Source organism: Harpegnathos saltator, unplaced genomic scaffold, assembly GCF_003227715.2.
Source record: "Harpegnathos saltator strain DR-91 unplaced genomic scaffold, Hsal_v8.6 scaffold252, whole genome shotgun sequence".
In the NCBI taxonomy this organism is placed as follows: Eukaryota; Metazoa; Arthropoda; class Insecta; order Hymenoptera; family Formicidae; genus Harpegnathos; species Harpegnathos saltator.
The window spans coordinates 651,914-668,191 of NW_020230042.1; the positions used below are offsets into that span (position 1 = coordinate 651,914).

Genomic DNA, 16,278 nt, shown 5'->3' on the forward strand with positions numbered 1-16,278 from the left:
AGCGCTAGTTGATATGTTTACAGTACTCCTTATGAATCTTTTTCTTTTCATTGCATACTTTTCTAATTTCAGATACACTTACAAGAGAATTTCGTCATTATTTTTTTAAATTATTCGCACTTGGGGGTTGAATATGGTTATGATACGTGAAATATAAAAAATTGAATTTTGTTGATTGTGAAGGCGGAAATTGTTCTTTCCGCGCCAATGCAATTAATTTTATACAAGTAATTTTTATACATTTGACAATGCGGAGAATAATAAGGGTGGAGGAGGAGGAGGAGGAGGAGGAGGAAGAGGAGGAGGAGAAGAAGAGGATGAGAAAAAGTAAGAGAGAAAGAAGAGATTTGCTTGAAATACTTCGTGATATTTCCGTAATATTACATATGTAATATGGCCATAAAGATTACACTCTCGTGTTTATGTAACAAGAGAAAACTTAAAAAGAACGATTAACGACTATGCGATTATGACTTGTTCGTTATTCGTTGCAACTTTAACAAAACGTTCTATTCTATTAACAAAATATGCTTTCTTTCTACACTGTTTAAAAAAATATCACTGTAAATCTGTTTTAATATACATATATTTATAATTGACTGGCTAGTCTGGTGGATGTGTAACAACGAAGACCCCAATATAGCTCTATCGGTATAGATACATTGTTCATGGACACAGGATCTCGCACATAATATACACAGTCTGTAGAATAGGAGGAAGAGATGTGAAGCCACTATTATATCGAGAAATGCAACGACATAAATACCGATTAAATAGCGACTTTCAAGTTCTCAGCAAATCTACCGACGCGGCGGTTGCAATTCACACGCCGCAAGAACACAATGTACATTGACTTCGTGGTACTTCAATTACAGTAAGTTATATTTTACTTTATACTTCACGCCCGCGCAAGAAGGGACATGAAATATACAGGGATTTTATCTCGTTAAACTATGAATCCGACAAAATTCGCGATCCGCGACAATTACGACAATTCCCTTTCTCTTTATTACTTCTTCTCTTTCTTCTTCTTTTTTTTTTTTTTTTTTTTCGTACAGAACAAGCGAACAAGGCTCCGTCTAAACAACGCTTTCAACTCGGCGACGGAGCTCTCAAGCCGAAATATAATACAACTACGTCTACAATGATTATTGTCATTATTTTCCCAGAGTATGAACGGCACGAGTCGGCGATATGACGATTTCATTTCTTCACTCCCAGCAGCCATTCGGCCACGCCGAGATAATAAACGGTTTGTGCAATTCCGAACAACGGCGCTATGACGATCATACGGCAAGCACCGCCTTTGAAGAACGCTGTCGGACCTTCGTTCGTGAATGTTTTCCTGCAAAAAGGTCCAGAATAATTGTTGTTTGTTCCTTTCCGCGAGCTTTCTCACGCGTCTCGTTACATCAGCGTCTACACTCGATCGCGACTACTCACGTTATGCAGTCTAATACTCCGTTGTACGTTAGGTCACCAGGTGCTTTTTTGATAACTTGCAGTCTAGTTTTGATTACGTCGAATGGATTCACCATGAGCGCAGCCGTCGAGCCGGCGGCACATCCAGCAAGGAATGAACACCAGAACACAGCTAATGGAAAAACATTACACATGTAAGTCACACATCGACTTATTGATTTCTAGCCGATCGATTCCACTCAAGCCCGCTTTGATTTAAATTCATTTGGTTTAAATTCGTGACAGTATTCAAGGCAGGCTACGATTTGCAATAAAGAAAAAAAAAAAGAAAGACACTTGAAGAGATCTATGGACGTGTAGACGCGCAGGGTGATTAATTATACGTTGATACTTGAAGAGAGGAGTCTACTACAGTCGGGAAGAAAGAGGAAACAAGAGATAAATATCACAAAAAGAGCTAAGAAAAGTATAGAGTGTGTGTGTGTATGTGTGAGAGAGAGAGAGAGAGAGAGAGAGAGAGATAAGGTTTTCCTCTCAAGCCCCGCTTCTCAAGTTCAATGGACTACTTCGCTATAGACGGAGGAGCACTTTAGCTTCGGCGTCGAACAATAGCACGGACTATTCCGTGCAGGCACGTCTGCCCCGCGCGAGAGAGGAGATATCGAAAGATGAGGCTTACCCGACCCATCCTCTCGCTTCGGCCCGATATCATTCAAATGGGCAAACAGGGGGAAGTAAATAACGGAAAACGTAACGTCTCTGAGTGCTGTCGCACCGGTTCCCTGATACAGCCCCACTATGCCTCTTTTCTTAAGTAGATCCAGCGTTAACGACCAAGCGGACACCTTCGGTATGGCCTTACCCGCTGCAACAGTAAGACATTATGCAACTTATTCCACAGCGTGAAGCGAAGCGTCACCAGACGGGAACGTGACTCCACGTTGTTCCTTTTACGCGCCACGTGAACATCGCGCGCGCGCGAGTTCAATCGACTATCGTGCTTTATCATTTATGCTGTCGTCATACTGTAGCAATTAGAATATTAAAATCGCAGTCGCGCGATGTCGGTCTGATTTTATTACCGCATCTATCTCGATACGAGCGGTTATCGTTAGGATCAATTGGAATGCGTTGAGATCGTAGGAAGATGACGGGACATGGGAAAAATCACGATAACGGATCGCATACAGCGGAAGGGGGGGAAAAAAGAGCGACGGAAAAAAATGCAAAAAAGAACGGGGCGAGTGATGGGAGTAAGTGCTCTATCGAGAGAGAGAGAGAGAGAGAGAGAGAGAGAGGGGAAGAGAGAGAGAGAGAGAGAGAGAGAGAGAGAGAGAGAGAGAGAGAGAGAAAGAGAGAGAGAGAGAGAGAGAGAGAGAGAAAGAGCGGTTCTTAAAAGTATAAAACTGCTCCATCACCTTCTTTAGCTGCCATGGCAACTCTGCCAGCGTCTTGCATTTGTATTTTGAGCAGCTCCATCGGAGTGGTAACGATTATTTGGCATGCTCCCGCCAAGCCGCCGGCGAGCATTTCACGCACTAATGGCAATTTTTGTCTGGACAACAGATCAACAGAGTACGAATACATCAGAGCGCGTCGAAATGTGAAAGTCTCAATTGCGCGCGTATGCGACGTCGAGTCCGGCAGGAAAATCGATCGATCTCCGAAGGACCGAAGATAATCGAGACAATCGGTAAAAAGTGCCGGGCCCTAACGTAAGGGAGATCATTCAACGTTGGTGGCATGATCGCGCGATAAGCACCGGTGATAAGTGATGTGTCAAGCACTTGTGGACGGCAGAGCATCAAAAACACATTGGCAATGAAAAATGATATAAACGAAATAAATGAAGTAAATGAAGTAAATGAAGCAAACCGCTGACTGTTAATTTCATAATTGGCGGGTGACTTTTAATTTCAACTGCATAACGCAATATGAGCTTCTCATGAATCATCAAAATTGCTTGCTCTACATGTCTCAGGAGATGTATTCGCACAAAATAAACGATAGAGCGCTTTCGATTGTGATTGTTAATAAGTATTGTATGTGTGTGTGTGTGTGTGTGCGCGCGCGTGCGTGCGCGCGCACGTGTCTCTCTTTGAAGTGTTTTGTTGAAGAGGAGAGAAAAGGGAGAAGCAAAAATTACCCTGCTTTTTCCTCGATTGCTTGCTAGACTTGGTTAGCTAGTTATGGTTGCTCGCACCGTTTATCAGGTCATTTAACTCGGAAACAATATTCAAACTGGTAGCTTCAGTTTTGTCTAGAATTATAGAACGATACATTTCACAATGTGCTTTCTAGTGGAAGAGACGATCTGGAATAATAGCGCGAACTCCTTTTCTAATTGCTCGATAACATGTTCTTTAATCTATATGTAGAGGTAATTCCTTTCTCAAGAAAATATTTTTGATATTATTGAAAGATTTTACGGCACTAATACTTTTCAGTTTACGACAAAAAAACTACAGAATATTTTCTGAATCAGTGAAAATTATATATTTAAATTAAAGTCTTTAGAAATATTGTAAAAATGTCAATATAGAAAATAATAATTTTGACGATAGTTTAATTTAGCTTTATTATTGGGAATTAAAAAGCAATTAATAATGATAACGTAAATTTTTACTAGAAAAAAAGTTTACTCCAGATGTGTCACTGAGAGAACGCATTAAAAATTAATACGACGAAACAAAACATTTTTATTATATCTAAAAGTGAGAAGAAAGTATTTATCACAGTGCAAGAGTTTGCTGAATGAAAATCTCCCATTTTTTATAACTTTTTACCATAAGACACAGACATACATGTACTGTTCCGTATGATGTACTTGGAAGACAATGTTAATGTTAAAATGCAAACAATTATAATAATAGCAGAGGGCAAAGACGTAGAAATTAATTAGCAACACAGGCAGGTTCAAATATTACGGGATAGTTTAAGAATAAATATGATGCTCTGCTGATCAAACTACGTTGTAGCGATGCATGATTAGTCTTCAGGGCTTCCCAATAACACATATTTTTCAAGAAGGATTGCGACTATACTGTCATGTTATTTGACTTGCTAACAGTTATAAATAACTGTTAGCATCATTACGAAAGAAATACTTGCTTTAGTAACATATGTCTCTTATCATGATTTACTCGATAGACAGACGTACGAAATTTGTTAAACTATAACGAGCTATTCCAAATTTGTTTTTCTACGTAAAATTTATTTTATTATCGGAAAGCGTGTCACTAAACTTTCGCTTGTCGGAAGCAATCAGAAGTAAAAACATCGCATCAGATTTTGTGACGGCGTTTTCTGCCCTTGCATCGTCTATTACTCAATTATTACTGGCTTGACTCAATCAATACTTTTTGGCTTCTCGTTTTGTCATTCATACAGTAATTTATACTTGCTAAGGTTTCGTAAAGCACATATTCGTTCGTTAATTAAAAGGGGTGCGTGTGCCCGGAGTATTCAATTAACTGAATGAATACAACCTTAATTATAGAGTTTGCAACAGCTCTGATGCAAGTAAGTAGAAGTTACCTCACGTTTATCTCACGCCAATTTAATTGCTATAACTCAGTACTCTAAAGATTAAATTAAAATTTGATGTAAATAAAAAAGAAATAAATTTCTTACATTACAAAATGTATTAAGAGTATATCATGTGCAATCTCGCAAAATTTCATGCATCTGTCGATTTTATGAATATTCAATTGGAAAGCCTCTTCTCTAAATTTTATTGTAAATTTCGTCGTTAAATGTTCAATAGAGATATCATATTATACTCGAAGTGTATATCATGCTGATACTTGCTGATCCGCTTGCCATAAACTTTGAATAACCCCCTTAAAATTTCACAAACATTTTACATGAAAATGATTGCTTTTACGTGGAAAATTACGGTTTCATAGTGAAACCACAATAGAAAATGCGTCTGAGTGGCAAACGGCAAGATAGCGCGCAAGAAAGAAGTAAGAAGTAACCGATTGTCCGTGTAGCAGAAGTATATCATTATTAAATATTGCCAGGACATGAGAAAGTTAATTCTACGAGATGTGAGACAGTAATTTGTTAATGTTGGACATTACCTCACAACCCTTACGGACTAACTATGGAAATAATGAGAATTATGACATGAATAACGTAGAGAGATCGAGCGGAGAAGTACGACATGTAAATCGATTTTCTTGTTAAGATCTAATCCGATAGCGGTGGTGAGACATTATCGCGAGGAGCGACATCGAGCGATGGAAAAATACACATTTCTCGATTATATGCATAACGACAGAAGCGTAAATTTTGTTTCTTCGTCAACAGATGTATGAGAACGGTCAGTTGCAAGACATTTCGTAAAAGTTTTCGACATATTTCGCAAGCAAGCGGATGCAGTTCATTCCAAACGTCGCGAAGAATCGCGACTGCTTTTTCGTCACACGGTGATGACAGATCGACTCGGGAAAAGATTCTCAACAGCATATAACATTATACTGATCTTAAGCGGAAACTCCTGTTGCCGAGCGGAATTTTAAACAGTCCCACGATAGCTGTTCCGCGATGAAACAAACAAGTCTCGATTAAAGCGTGAAAACTCTCAGCCACCTCTCACGGATTAGTTATCGTTCTGGTTAATATTTGTACATGTAGCGGACGCAAGCTCATACCTGACGCGATATCAAAAGTATATGTTACGCGAAATATCGTGTGTGAGACATACCCAGGCCCAGGTGAGAGATAATGCCTAAATGTATCATTGGCAGTAAGTTTGATTGCCTTCTCGGGAGTGATCAACAATATGTTGACGGCGGATCCCTTGTACATCCCGAAATAACCTTCAGCTCTGTAAGTCTTTTTAAAGCAGTCGAACCTGAAAAGAGAGGAAAGTCCGTTCTTCAGCAATTCTTCCGATCAATAAAGTTACCTTGATAGTTGATCGACGGACTCTTGACTCACGATATATTACGTATAGAGATATGCAGCGATAAGTATACTCACATCGATTTATACATCCGTTCTCCTTGCGGACCGATAATTTGATTTTGCAGTCTCGTTTTAACCAAATCGAGCGGGAACACCACGGACACCCCGATGACTCCGGCAATGCCGCCATTTATGATTTTTGGTACAAGTCTGAAAAGCGAAAACGACTCCTTTAAGGCGTTTAATCAATGACTCATTTTGCGACAACTTTGTCTTTTCCTTAAAATTAGCTATTCAGATGAGATATAATAAGAGACTCTCTCGATGCCGAGGACGTACTTGAATTGGTCCGCAGGTTTCGGAGTCGGGCTGTCCTGTGCCATGATTAATCAGAACTGGAATCCCGCACCTGCCAAGGAAATTTATTTATAGAATTACAAACGATACGCTCGAGAAAGAGTACATTTTCTGTTTCTTTCGACAGTGGATTCTCAAGGGAAATTTTGGAAACAACTGATGAAATATCTCGGAACGAAGGTGTTCCACGAAGGTGTGAAATTTGCGACATACGACCGAGGCTGTGTATTCGCCAATGCAGTGTAGCAGTTTAAGCCACCAGCGCTAACTCTGACGATACAAGGCCGCGCTAAAGAGTAGTCAAAATATTGTGCCAAAACGACCAAGGACGTAATAAAACACTTTATATGTGTGCCTTATGACAGACTCATGCATTTGCTAGTCGAGCGGTATTTTCATATTTTTCTCAGCAAGTGCGCTACGGCATGTTCAATCGGTCAATCGGATGAAATCGGATAAATTTGAATCAGAGTCCAACATCGATCGGACGAAAGATCCGTTGTTATTGTTAAGATTCAATAGCGGGACATTTTGTGCAAGTTACTATGTGAAACAACGTGACATAATTCATGAAAAAAAGAACAAATAAAATAAAATAAAATCGTCTCCCTCAAGTCTGTCCCCTAAAGTCGAATAAAACAATTCGTCTAAAAAATCTAACGGGTGACGCGCGTGTTTTATCACGTGCTTCAACGCACGCGTGCGTGCCGCTTCGGAAATTTATTCCTCCCAAGCCTACGATATTAATCGACCCGATTAGTCTCGAGCTCGCCCATCACGTCACAACGGGGCATTGGACATCCTATAACAGCATTAATCTAGCATTCTGCGAAACGTATCCCAGCGCAGAACGCGCTGTCGTCTTATCGATGACGCGCGTTCGGATACACAAATACTCTCAAATAAGCCGCCAACGCGCAAATCGCCAATCTCTCACGACTGAGCCATGCAAAGTGCTTTCACCCTGTTTCTCCGACCAATGTCTTACATAACCTAAGACCTAAGAACAGGGGTGGAATCAATATGGCAAACTTTTAATTCCAGCTTTGACTGACTCGAGTTGATCCTGTATGTTTTCGATCACGGCGCTCTCTTATCCGAAGGAACACATCCCTGAGTTGAAACGGAGAAACAGAAAAATGTTGAAGAAGTTATCAAAGTTACAAATTAAATCACTATCTTATCTGCTTCAGTAGTTTGTCCGGATAGAGATGGGAGTGGGATATCTCTAAGATGGATACATACGTATTATTTAGATGTACACGTGGAGCGACGTAGAAGCTTAATGAATGCTGCTTGCATGAAAATCGCAAGTAGAAAAGCTAGATAAGATTTTATCCGCCTGGATTATCGCTCGAAGAATTCGCCGTTGAAAATGAATTCAAACAAATTCACTTCCATTCCCGGCAGTCGCAGAGCGCTTATATTCTGTACTTAACAAATTTACAGGTTATGTCGGGGAATAATGGACTAGGCTTTGGCGATTAAAAAAGCGTCAAGTTGACTGAACACGCGGCCGATGTTCATCGCGGTGAAGCGCGTTGCCGCGCGAAATCCTCGCGGAACATCGGCCGCGAGGAAAATCACTCGAGGGAGTGAAAATAACTCGCGTGTCCGTCACGCATCATGACACTAATGTCATCCGACCTTTAGTCCCGTGCCGCGTTTAATTTCGTTATTGTCGGAGCAGCGGCAGCGGCAGCGCGTTCGCGCGAACCGTCACGTCATCGAATTTTCGCGGTCGGCTGACGTTTCGCGCGGAATGCTCGCGAAAAGTGAGATCGCCTTTGAAAAGCGAGGGGGACGAAACGAGTCGAGGCTCTTCGGCGTGCGCGACTCGACGGAAGCCGACGGAGAGACACGCTGGGTTTCCACTCACCGTCGAGGAGATCCAATATACACACACACACACACACACACGGCGGCGGAGCGCTACCGCGAGCTGCCTCAAATTACCGACGAAATGCTGGAGACCTTTAATTAACTACACACTAACGGAAGAGTTCGCGCGTCGGCCAATTCCATCAGCCAACAGCATCAGCGGTGGTCTATCAATAGCGCTTTTGACAGGAGCTACCGCGGACATGAAGACTGCTTTTCCATGCCACGGCGCATGCAGAATTCGCATACGCTCTGCAGTGTGGTCATCGAACGAGACTCTAAAATCCCTCCTCGAGCAGTGCTTGCTTCTATACCCTAGATTTCTCTAGATTTCCCTAGCGCAAAGCATCAGCACACAGGGACTTTCATATGACTTCAATGCTACGTCGTAGCGATTGCCTCGTGATACGTCGATCAGCATGTGTTCGAGGGTCTCTATTCCAGTGGAGAACTCTGAAGAAATCTGTGTGTCGAGTAAATCCTCGCAGCATTTTCTTTAGATCTTTTATCTCAGACAAGTTCTGCTGGAAAAAAGGACGTAGTGCATCCACATACCACACACTGCGCAGGTCGAAATTCAATGGGCTCAAGATTATCTGCCGCGATAATCAGTGGATTCTCCTGAGGATTGTTTGAACCGAGGACTATCTGGCCATTACATCTGGCAGTATGGGACCTTAAGGAAAATTTTACGGAGTTATTTATAAAGGATACGAACGAGGAATTGGGCATTCATACATAAATTAGATTTCGAAGATATCACAAGCTGCATTTACATGCTTCTCGAGAACATCCGCGCGATGCGGGTTCGCCCCGTTGTAGTTGACATTTGATCTTTCCAAGCAAACCGTTAGCATCGATAAAAATTTGCGTCTTATCTTCTTAGAGGAATATCCATATTTAATAGTTGATCTTTCAGATGCGTGTAGCGTCGCTTCTAAAATTATACGTCAGATCTCTTAAATGGTAATGGTGTGGTTAATCGCTACCAAAAAGATCCCTCGCTTGAAGCAATTTTACTTGGTGAGTTCAGAGGCGTATATACTTTTCTTTCTTCCTTTATATCATATTATTGATATCCACTTTATTACAACTCTATAGTCAATCTGTAGTATCTATGGTCAATTGTTTTTGAGCTGCAATTTTGGAAGTTCTTATTTTTACCATATTTTTTATTAGCTTTAAAATTATCTGCGGATATCATTAAGTACTCTTTAGATAACTATAATGTATTCATTTCAGGTATTCATAAAATAACCTTCATATCACGTGATACGTAAAGTATTGCTGCAAGCAACAATAAAATTTCAGAGCCGTAAATGTACGTACAAAATAATGCGATTGGAATAATTTTGCTGCAAATCTTTCAATTGATCAATGAAATGTTATTAAATTTCATTGAAGTCATATGAAAGTCCCATTGAAGTCCTATGGCGCTAAAGGTACTTAATGAAAGCGGAAAATAAAGTACTATTCATCCGTTCCTGATCGTATTGCGCGCGCACTTTCACGTGGCATGTACTTGCCGTGTGTGTGTGTGTGTGCGTGGGTGTGTGTGTGTGTGTGTGTGAGACTACGTAGGCTCGAGAATTCCATGCTCACGAATAGAAACGATCGAGAGACCACGAGGAGCGTGTGCTGCGAGGTGACGTGCTGCTGGGAAGAGGACAGCTCTGTGCGTTACTTTCGCACGTGACAATACATCGCGCAGGAACAGCCGGACAAATCGTCGGAGAGAGTGGAACTGCGATCTCTTTCTTTCGGTTGGTGAGTTCTCCGTATATATATTCAGATTTCACGCGTATTTACGAAATGCCGCGTTCTATAATATTCTCGGCCGACATGATATAACAACGTCGGCATCCTGTACGTCGCGCTTCTTCGCGCGATCGATGACTGACAATTTTATATAATCCTTCGCGCAATCGAAAGGCGAACCGAACGGACGTTAGGCGCGATCGGTAAGTATCGAATATTTCAATTCCCTCGATGTTTCATATCATTAAATTTCATATCATTAAATTACCTCGTTGCATCATTATATTTGTAGATAGCTAGCGACTTCGAATGTGACAGGTGCGTTCTTTGCGATGAACTAATTATGATGTTAATATTTTTAAACTACCGGAAAATTATGTAGATATGTGTTTATGAGTGCTTTTAAGTACATACTCAAGTCTCAAATATAGTCCATTTTAACCTGATAAACTCCACAAAAACGTACATCGAATCCACATGGAACACACGTTGCATTTACGTGGAATCCACAAAACCACATGGATTTCACGTGGACACAACATTCCTGTTTTCGTGGGGAAAGTCACCGTCCTCGTTTTACAAGCAATTTCAAACTTATAAAAACGTGTTACAATTATAAATGTATGTGATAAGCAAATATGAATTGTAACATAGTTGAATATATATAGATTAGTATTTAATTTGAGATTAGAATATTGCGAAAGATACACAGTTTGCGCAGTGTTCTACTTTTAAACGTTGCTTCATTTTATTAGAAGTTTTATTAGAAGTTTAAATTTTACGAAACAAGTTTTTCGCCGGTACGTTCGGTTATTTTTATAATGTCGTATACTATTTTGGAGTCTTTTGTCTTTTACAAATCAAGTGTAAAGTTTTTTACACATGTTTGAAGTTAAACACATAGATAATACAATATTTTACAATATCTTATCTCCCGACGTTCTCCTATCTGCTTTAATATTTAGCAGAATCATAAAAGGAATTTTCCTTCTCTTTGAGAATCCATAAATATAATCCATTATATCGTTCGACTTAGCTAGTAGTTTTGATATCTCTTTAATACTTCTTTAAGGAGATATTTCCGTTTGGAGGAATCAGAATATTAATTCTTTTATTGTATAATTTAAAAGTTTAAAGTTTAAAAAAATTATACTTCCGAAATGGTTTATTTCGCCTGAGAAAAATGACGGAGCTAGAGTAAATATTCTCGAGCGGGAAATTAAGCAGATACGACGATAGTTGCTGAAAAATTAGAAAAGATTTAAGTTTTTCAAATAGTAGACGTCGACTTTGTAACGCTAGGAAGATTAAAGAAAATAAAGATGAAAGATATTTAAATAAGATAATACTTAACTACATATAACGGTCATGTATGGTTACCGAAAGAAATTATAATTCAGCAAAAAAGAGAGAGAGAGAGAGAGAGACATTTTAAGACGATATTTTAGATTCAAATTTAGATATTAAAATACTACGAATGTAACTAATTTTTAAATGAAAGTCTTTGAAACCATTTTTTCACAAAAAAATTTCAGACAATCATGGAGGAAACAAATCTTTTGACATGGATTGATTACTTCGTTATAGCGGTTATGCTGAGCGTAAGCGTAGGAATTGGTATTTATTACAAATTCAGCGGAGGTCGTCAAAAGACCATGGAGGTACGTTGCTATTTAATGCAGTTGAATCGTTCTTTGTGCTTTTTGCAACTTTTTTTAAGGGATCGCCCTTTCTCGTCGTGTGTTTGTTGCACCTTTTGTAACGAGATACGTTATATTTATTATCTTCAGGAATATTTCGTCGCGAATCGATCAATGGGCGTTATACCAGTTGCCATTGGTCTGATGGTCTCTTTCATGTCCGCTATTACATTGCTCGGTGTGTCCGCCGAGAATTACTCGTTCGGGACGCAGTTTGTCACAATAAACATATCGTATCTAATAGGCACGCCGATCGTGTGCTACGGATTCCTGCCGGTATTCTTCAAATTGCAAGCGACCAGTGCCTACGAGGTGAGTCGTGCGATAAACACCGCTTGCTGATGTCGCAAAAGATGTCAATGGCACATATTTCAAGATATTACTCGTTTTAGTATTTAGAAAAGCGTTTTGGAGTAAAAACTAGGATGATGGCTAGTTTTGTTTACTGGGTTCAACTGCTTTTGTACTCAGGAGTGGTGCTTTATGCTCCTTCTTTAGCTTTGGAAGCGACAACTGGAATTCCTAAGACTACGAGTATCATTATTATCGGTTGTGCCTGCGCTTTTTACTCTAGTATAGGTGGCATTAAGGCTGTACTGATAACCGATGTATTTCAAGCTGCACTTATGTTCTTTGCTGTATTTGTCGTTATCGGCATAGCAGCGAGAGACGCAGGAGGCTTGGGACGAATATGGGAGATTGCGAAGGAGGGACACCGAATTGAGTTTGACAAGTAATTACACTCGTCTTCTTATTACACAGCTGCGTGAACTTGAGTTTGTAATTCATGAATGATGTCTCGTTCACTTAATTGTATTTTTATTTCAGTTTTTCCTTAGACCCAACGGTTCGACATACCTGGTGGTCTCTCATTATCGGAGGTTTATGTACTTTCTTATCGCTTTATGGAGTGAATCAAGTGCAAATACAACGTACGTTGACTGTAAAGTAAGTTACACATAAATACACGTTGTTTGAATTTACTATCAGAGTCGGCTCGGAGTCCCGTCTTTTTCATGAATTTATTTCCACGATGTTTCGTGGGCGCTTTATAGTTCTCACGTATAATTTGAATAACAATCATATTTATTAATGCGAAGCAAACATGTAATGTAAAACAAACATATTTACTAATATATGACAGCACCAAGTTGGTTTAGAAGCATCAATGTTTTACATATACATGCTCAGCATAAAATCGAGCCACCGCGCGTTATTCTTAGTATATTTCTTAGGACATTTCTTAGTACATTCGTATTATTCTCGGTACATTTTATTATATTTTTACTTGTTCTTTTATTGCACGTGAAATGAACAATACATCTATCAAATATATTTTATTATTTTTGTATTCTTTTTTTCTTTTTTTCTTTCCCTTTTTATGTTGCGCTCGCTTGCAAGATATTACAGGAAGCTACATTAAAAGGAACGTTTCTTTTCCAGAAACATAAAGGCTGCTCAAAGAACATTATGGTTGTCTTGGCCTTTTCTAACAATCCTCTCAATCACAACTTGCTTCTCAGGATTGGCGATATACAGTAAATACTACAATTGCGATCCAATTCTGCAGAAAAGAATTACTACACCAGATATGCTTATGCCGCTGTACGTTATGGACACAATGTCCGATATGCCAGGCTTGCCAGGCCTCTTTATTGCAGGTAACATCTCTGCATCAATATTATGCAATATTACTTTTCCTCTAACTTATACACACATATTTCCAGGTATTTTTAGCGCTGGCCTCAGCACGATCTCAGCGGCTTTGAATTCCCTGGCAGCGATAACGCTAGAGGATTATATCAAACCTGTGTACAAGAAGTTCGCCGATCACGAAATCTCCGCCGCGAGATCAACCACCGTCGCTAAACTGCTCGCTTTCATATTTGGCATAATTTCCATCGCTCTAGCATTCTTAGCTCAATTACTCGGTGGAGTTCTTCAAGTGAGTGCTAAAGAGTCATGAAAGTAGCGAGTAGAGATGCGAGTGAACTCTGAATTTATCTCAATTTAGCATTTGTAAAAAGTGTGCAAAGATTCACGTCGGTAACAATATTTTTCTTCTTTGGAGGCTGGCTTGACCATCTTTGGGGTGGTCGGCGGGCCATTGTTAGGCGTCTTCACTCTTGGCATGGGCACGGAATCGGCGATAGAGGGTGGTGCCCTTGTTGGCTCTCTAACTTCGCTCGCGTTTCTATTCTGGATAGCTTTCGGACAACCGCGTCCGATACTCCCCATTCTGCCGAGGTCCATCGAAGGCTGTGTCACGAATAATTCTGCGAATGCGACGATTTTAGGAAATGCTACGTCGATACCAGTCCTGCAGTGAGTATCGCTGAATAAATGCTATGCACACACTTGCATTACTACGCTCAGGATGTATCCTTCTTTGGTAACTCTGGTAACCACATCTTCTTCTTCTTCTTTCAGAAATGTCAGCGAAAATTCATACCCTTATCTGTACCGTATCTCGTATATGTGGTACTGTCCCTTAGGGTTCCTAATAACGTTCGTAGTGGGTCTAGTTGTCAGCAACTTGTTCCACTTATGCAACAAAAATCAAAACGACGATTTAGATCTTAAATTGTTCTTCCCTTTGGTAGCGAGACGTATACGTTACAGACGAAGTACCGACGTCGCACTCAATGATATGGCGGATTATGTGCGGAAAACGAAGGATTCTCTCAGCAATGGAAAGAACGAGAATGACAATTACGAAGTTTTTGTCAAACTTTAACGATCTCTTTTTTTCTTTTAACGTAGGATAATGGACATTCCATACTTATAAATAGAATCTAATTGAACAGATATTAAGAGTCGGTCAGATAGTTCAATTCGACTTTCGATAGATAGGATAATTTCAATACATACAGATACAAATGATGCAAACGAAAATGTATTGCTAATGAATTTCGTATTACTTTATTGACTAGAAAATAATTCGTTTGCATTGATTTTAGTATGGTCGTGGCTTTGATGAAAAATCAAATTGGACCGTTTGCCTGATCCGATAAATTTGGCCTAGATAAATTGTCAGAAAAAGAATATATTGTTACTTCATGGGACCTGAATATGGTAGCGGACAATATTGAAAAGAGACTTGTAGCGAATATTTTTTCGTTCATGATTTTACAGTATAGATATTTCGTGCTGGATATTTGTGTACACAATTTTCCACACAGTTGCATAATTTTAACGCTACTTCAGTTGCGTTACTTTAACACCACTTCTGAACCACTTGAAAATTAAGTGATCTTACCTCAAACCAGTCTTCCACTGCTGCGTTTGCACTGCCAGTTTGCACCGTCAACGGTTAGTACTTTCTGCGAGATATGTGCGGCGCTCTCGCGAGAAAGGGTGTGCATTTTAGGCATAAATTTGGCAGTGATCAGACATATCTATGCATATCTCAGAGCTAAGTTTCTTTTGTGTACGTAACATCGAAACCATGTACGTATGCAACTATGTACTTGAAGGAACTCTACCTCGTAAGGAATCTGGACAATATTTAAAATTATAGACTGCTAAAAAAAACTAGATTTAAATATATAACACATGAATAATAATAACGGCTATAATAATTGAAATTACGGCGGGAAAGATTGAAATACGTTGTACAAATCAAATTGTTTAACGTGTTTGGATTAACAAATATCCGATTTACCTGAAAATTTTCTATTTATTAGAAACTTCAGTATTTTCATAAAATAATATATTGACGCGATGCGTTCATCGACGCGTATAAATCTTGTTGCTGTTATCTGCATTTATGAATTCTCAAATATCTTCTTGCAAAAAAAATTCCGAAGCGAGACATTTTTTATTTACATATTTATTCACAATTACATTTACAAGTTCCCATAAAATTTTATATTAAGATTACATGGTACATTAGAACTATTAATATATAATATTTACATCACAACGACACTGAACTGTAGTTGGTCTTTATATGGAATATACAAAATATATATTTATTTGCGTGTACGTGCGACTTTTCTTTAGTGCGAATGCAGTTCTCATGTATCTCGAATAAATAGCCTTTGCTATGTTAAACGAAGTCGTTTTATCGTTATTTCACGCCATGTATTTAATGGCGGACTCACGTCATATATTTTATAGCAGCAGCAATAGCGCTTTGCAATGTGAAAAATCTTTGTTTGTAATATTATTGTTACTACATGACCAACAAGAAACGCCGTACCAGGTGCGATTAACCATAGTACTCTCCGAGTAATCGCCTAGA

The 16,278-nt window shown here is 39.4% G+C and overlaps 2 protein-coding genes across 7 annotated transcripts; one reads left to right on the forward strand and one right to left on the reverse strand.

The window, feature by feature from the left end:
• Nucleotides 1-346: 346 nt before the first annotated feature.
• On the reverse strand, nt 347-8,829 carry LOC105187534 (mitochondrial glutamate carrier 1). 5 transcript variants are annotated; one of them, XM_011148415.3, is made up of 8 exons: nt 8,690-8,829; nt 6,676-6,745; nt 6,412-6,546; nt 6,134-6,283; nt 2,841-2,977; nt 2,102-2,287; nt 1,444-1,594; nt 347-1,345 (listed from the first exon to the last, which is right to left on the reverse strand). In XM_011148415.3, the coding sequence occupies exons 2-8, from the start codon at nt 6,717-6,719 to the stop codon at nt 1,204-1,206; spliced, it is 945 nt and encodes a 314-aa protein (XP_011146717.1). In that variant the 5' UTR covers nt 6,720-6,745; nt 8,690-8,829; the 3' UTR covers nt 347-1,203. The 5 variants fall into 5 exon arrangements, with proteins under 5 accessions (XP_011146717.1, XP_011146709.1, XP_011146698.1 ...); XM_011148407.3 differs by having other exon boundaries at nt 8,650-8,825; XM_011148396.3 differs by having other exon boundaries at nt 8,573-8,825.
• A 165-nt stretch (nt 8,830-8,994) lies between these two features.
• On the forward strand, nt 8,995-15,834 carry LOC105187523 (putative sodium-dependent multivitamin transporter). 2 transcript variants are annotated; one of them, XM_011148377.3, is made up of 11 exons: nt 8,995-9,423; nt 9,494-9,597; nt 9,817-10,341; nt 11,868-11,993; nt 12,123-12,344; nt 12,425-12,765; nt 12,861-12,980; nt 13,476-13,693; nt 13,760-13,977; nt 14,104-14,357; nt 14,463-15,834. In XM_011148377.3, the coding sequence occupies exons 4-11, from the start codon at nt 11,874-11,876 to the stop codon at nt 14,767-14,769; spliced, it is 1,800 nt and encodes a 599-aa protein (XP_011146679.1). In that variant the 5' UTR covers nt 8,995-9,423; nt 9,494-9,597; nt 9,817-10,341; nt 11,868-11,873; the 3' UTR covers nt 14,770-15,834. The 2 variants fall into 2 exon arrangements, with proteins under 2 accessions (XP_011146679.1, XP_011146689.1); XM_011148387.3 differs by having other exon boundaries at nt 9,817-10,337.
• Nucleotides 15,835-16,278: the final 444 nt, after the last annotated feature.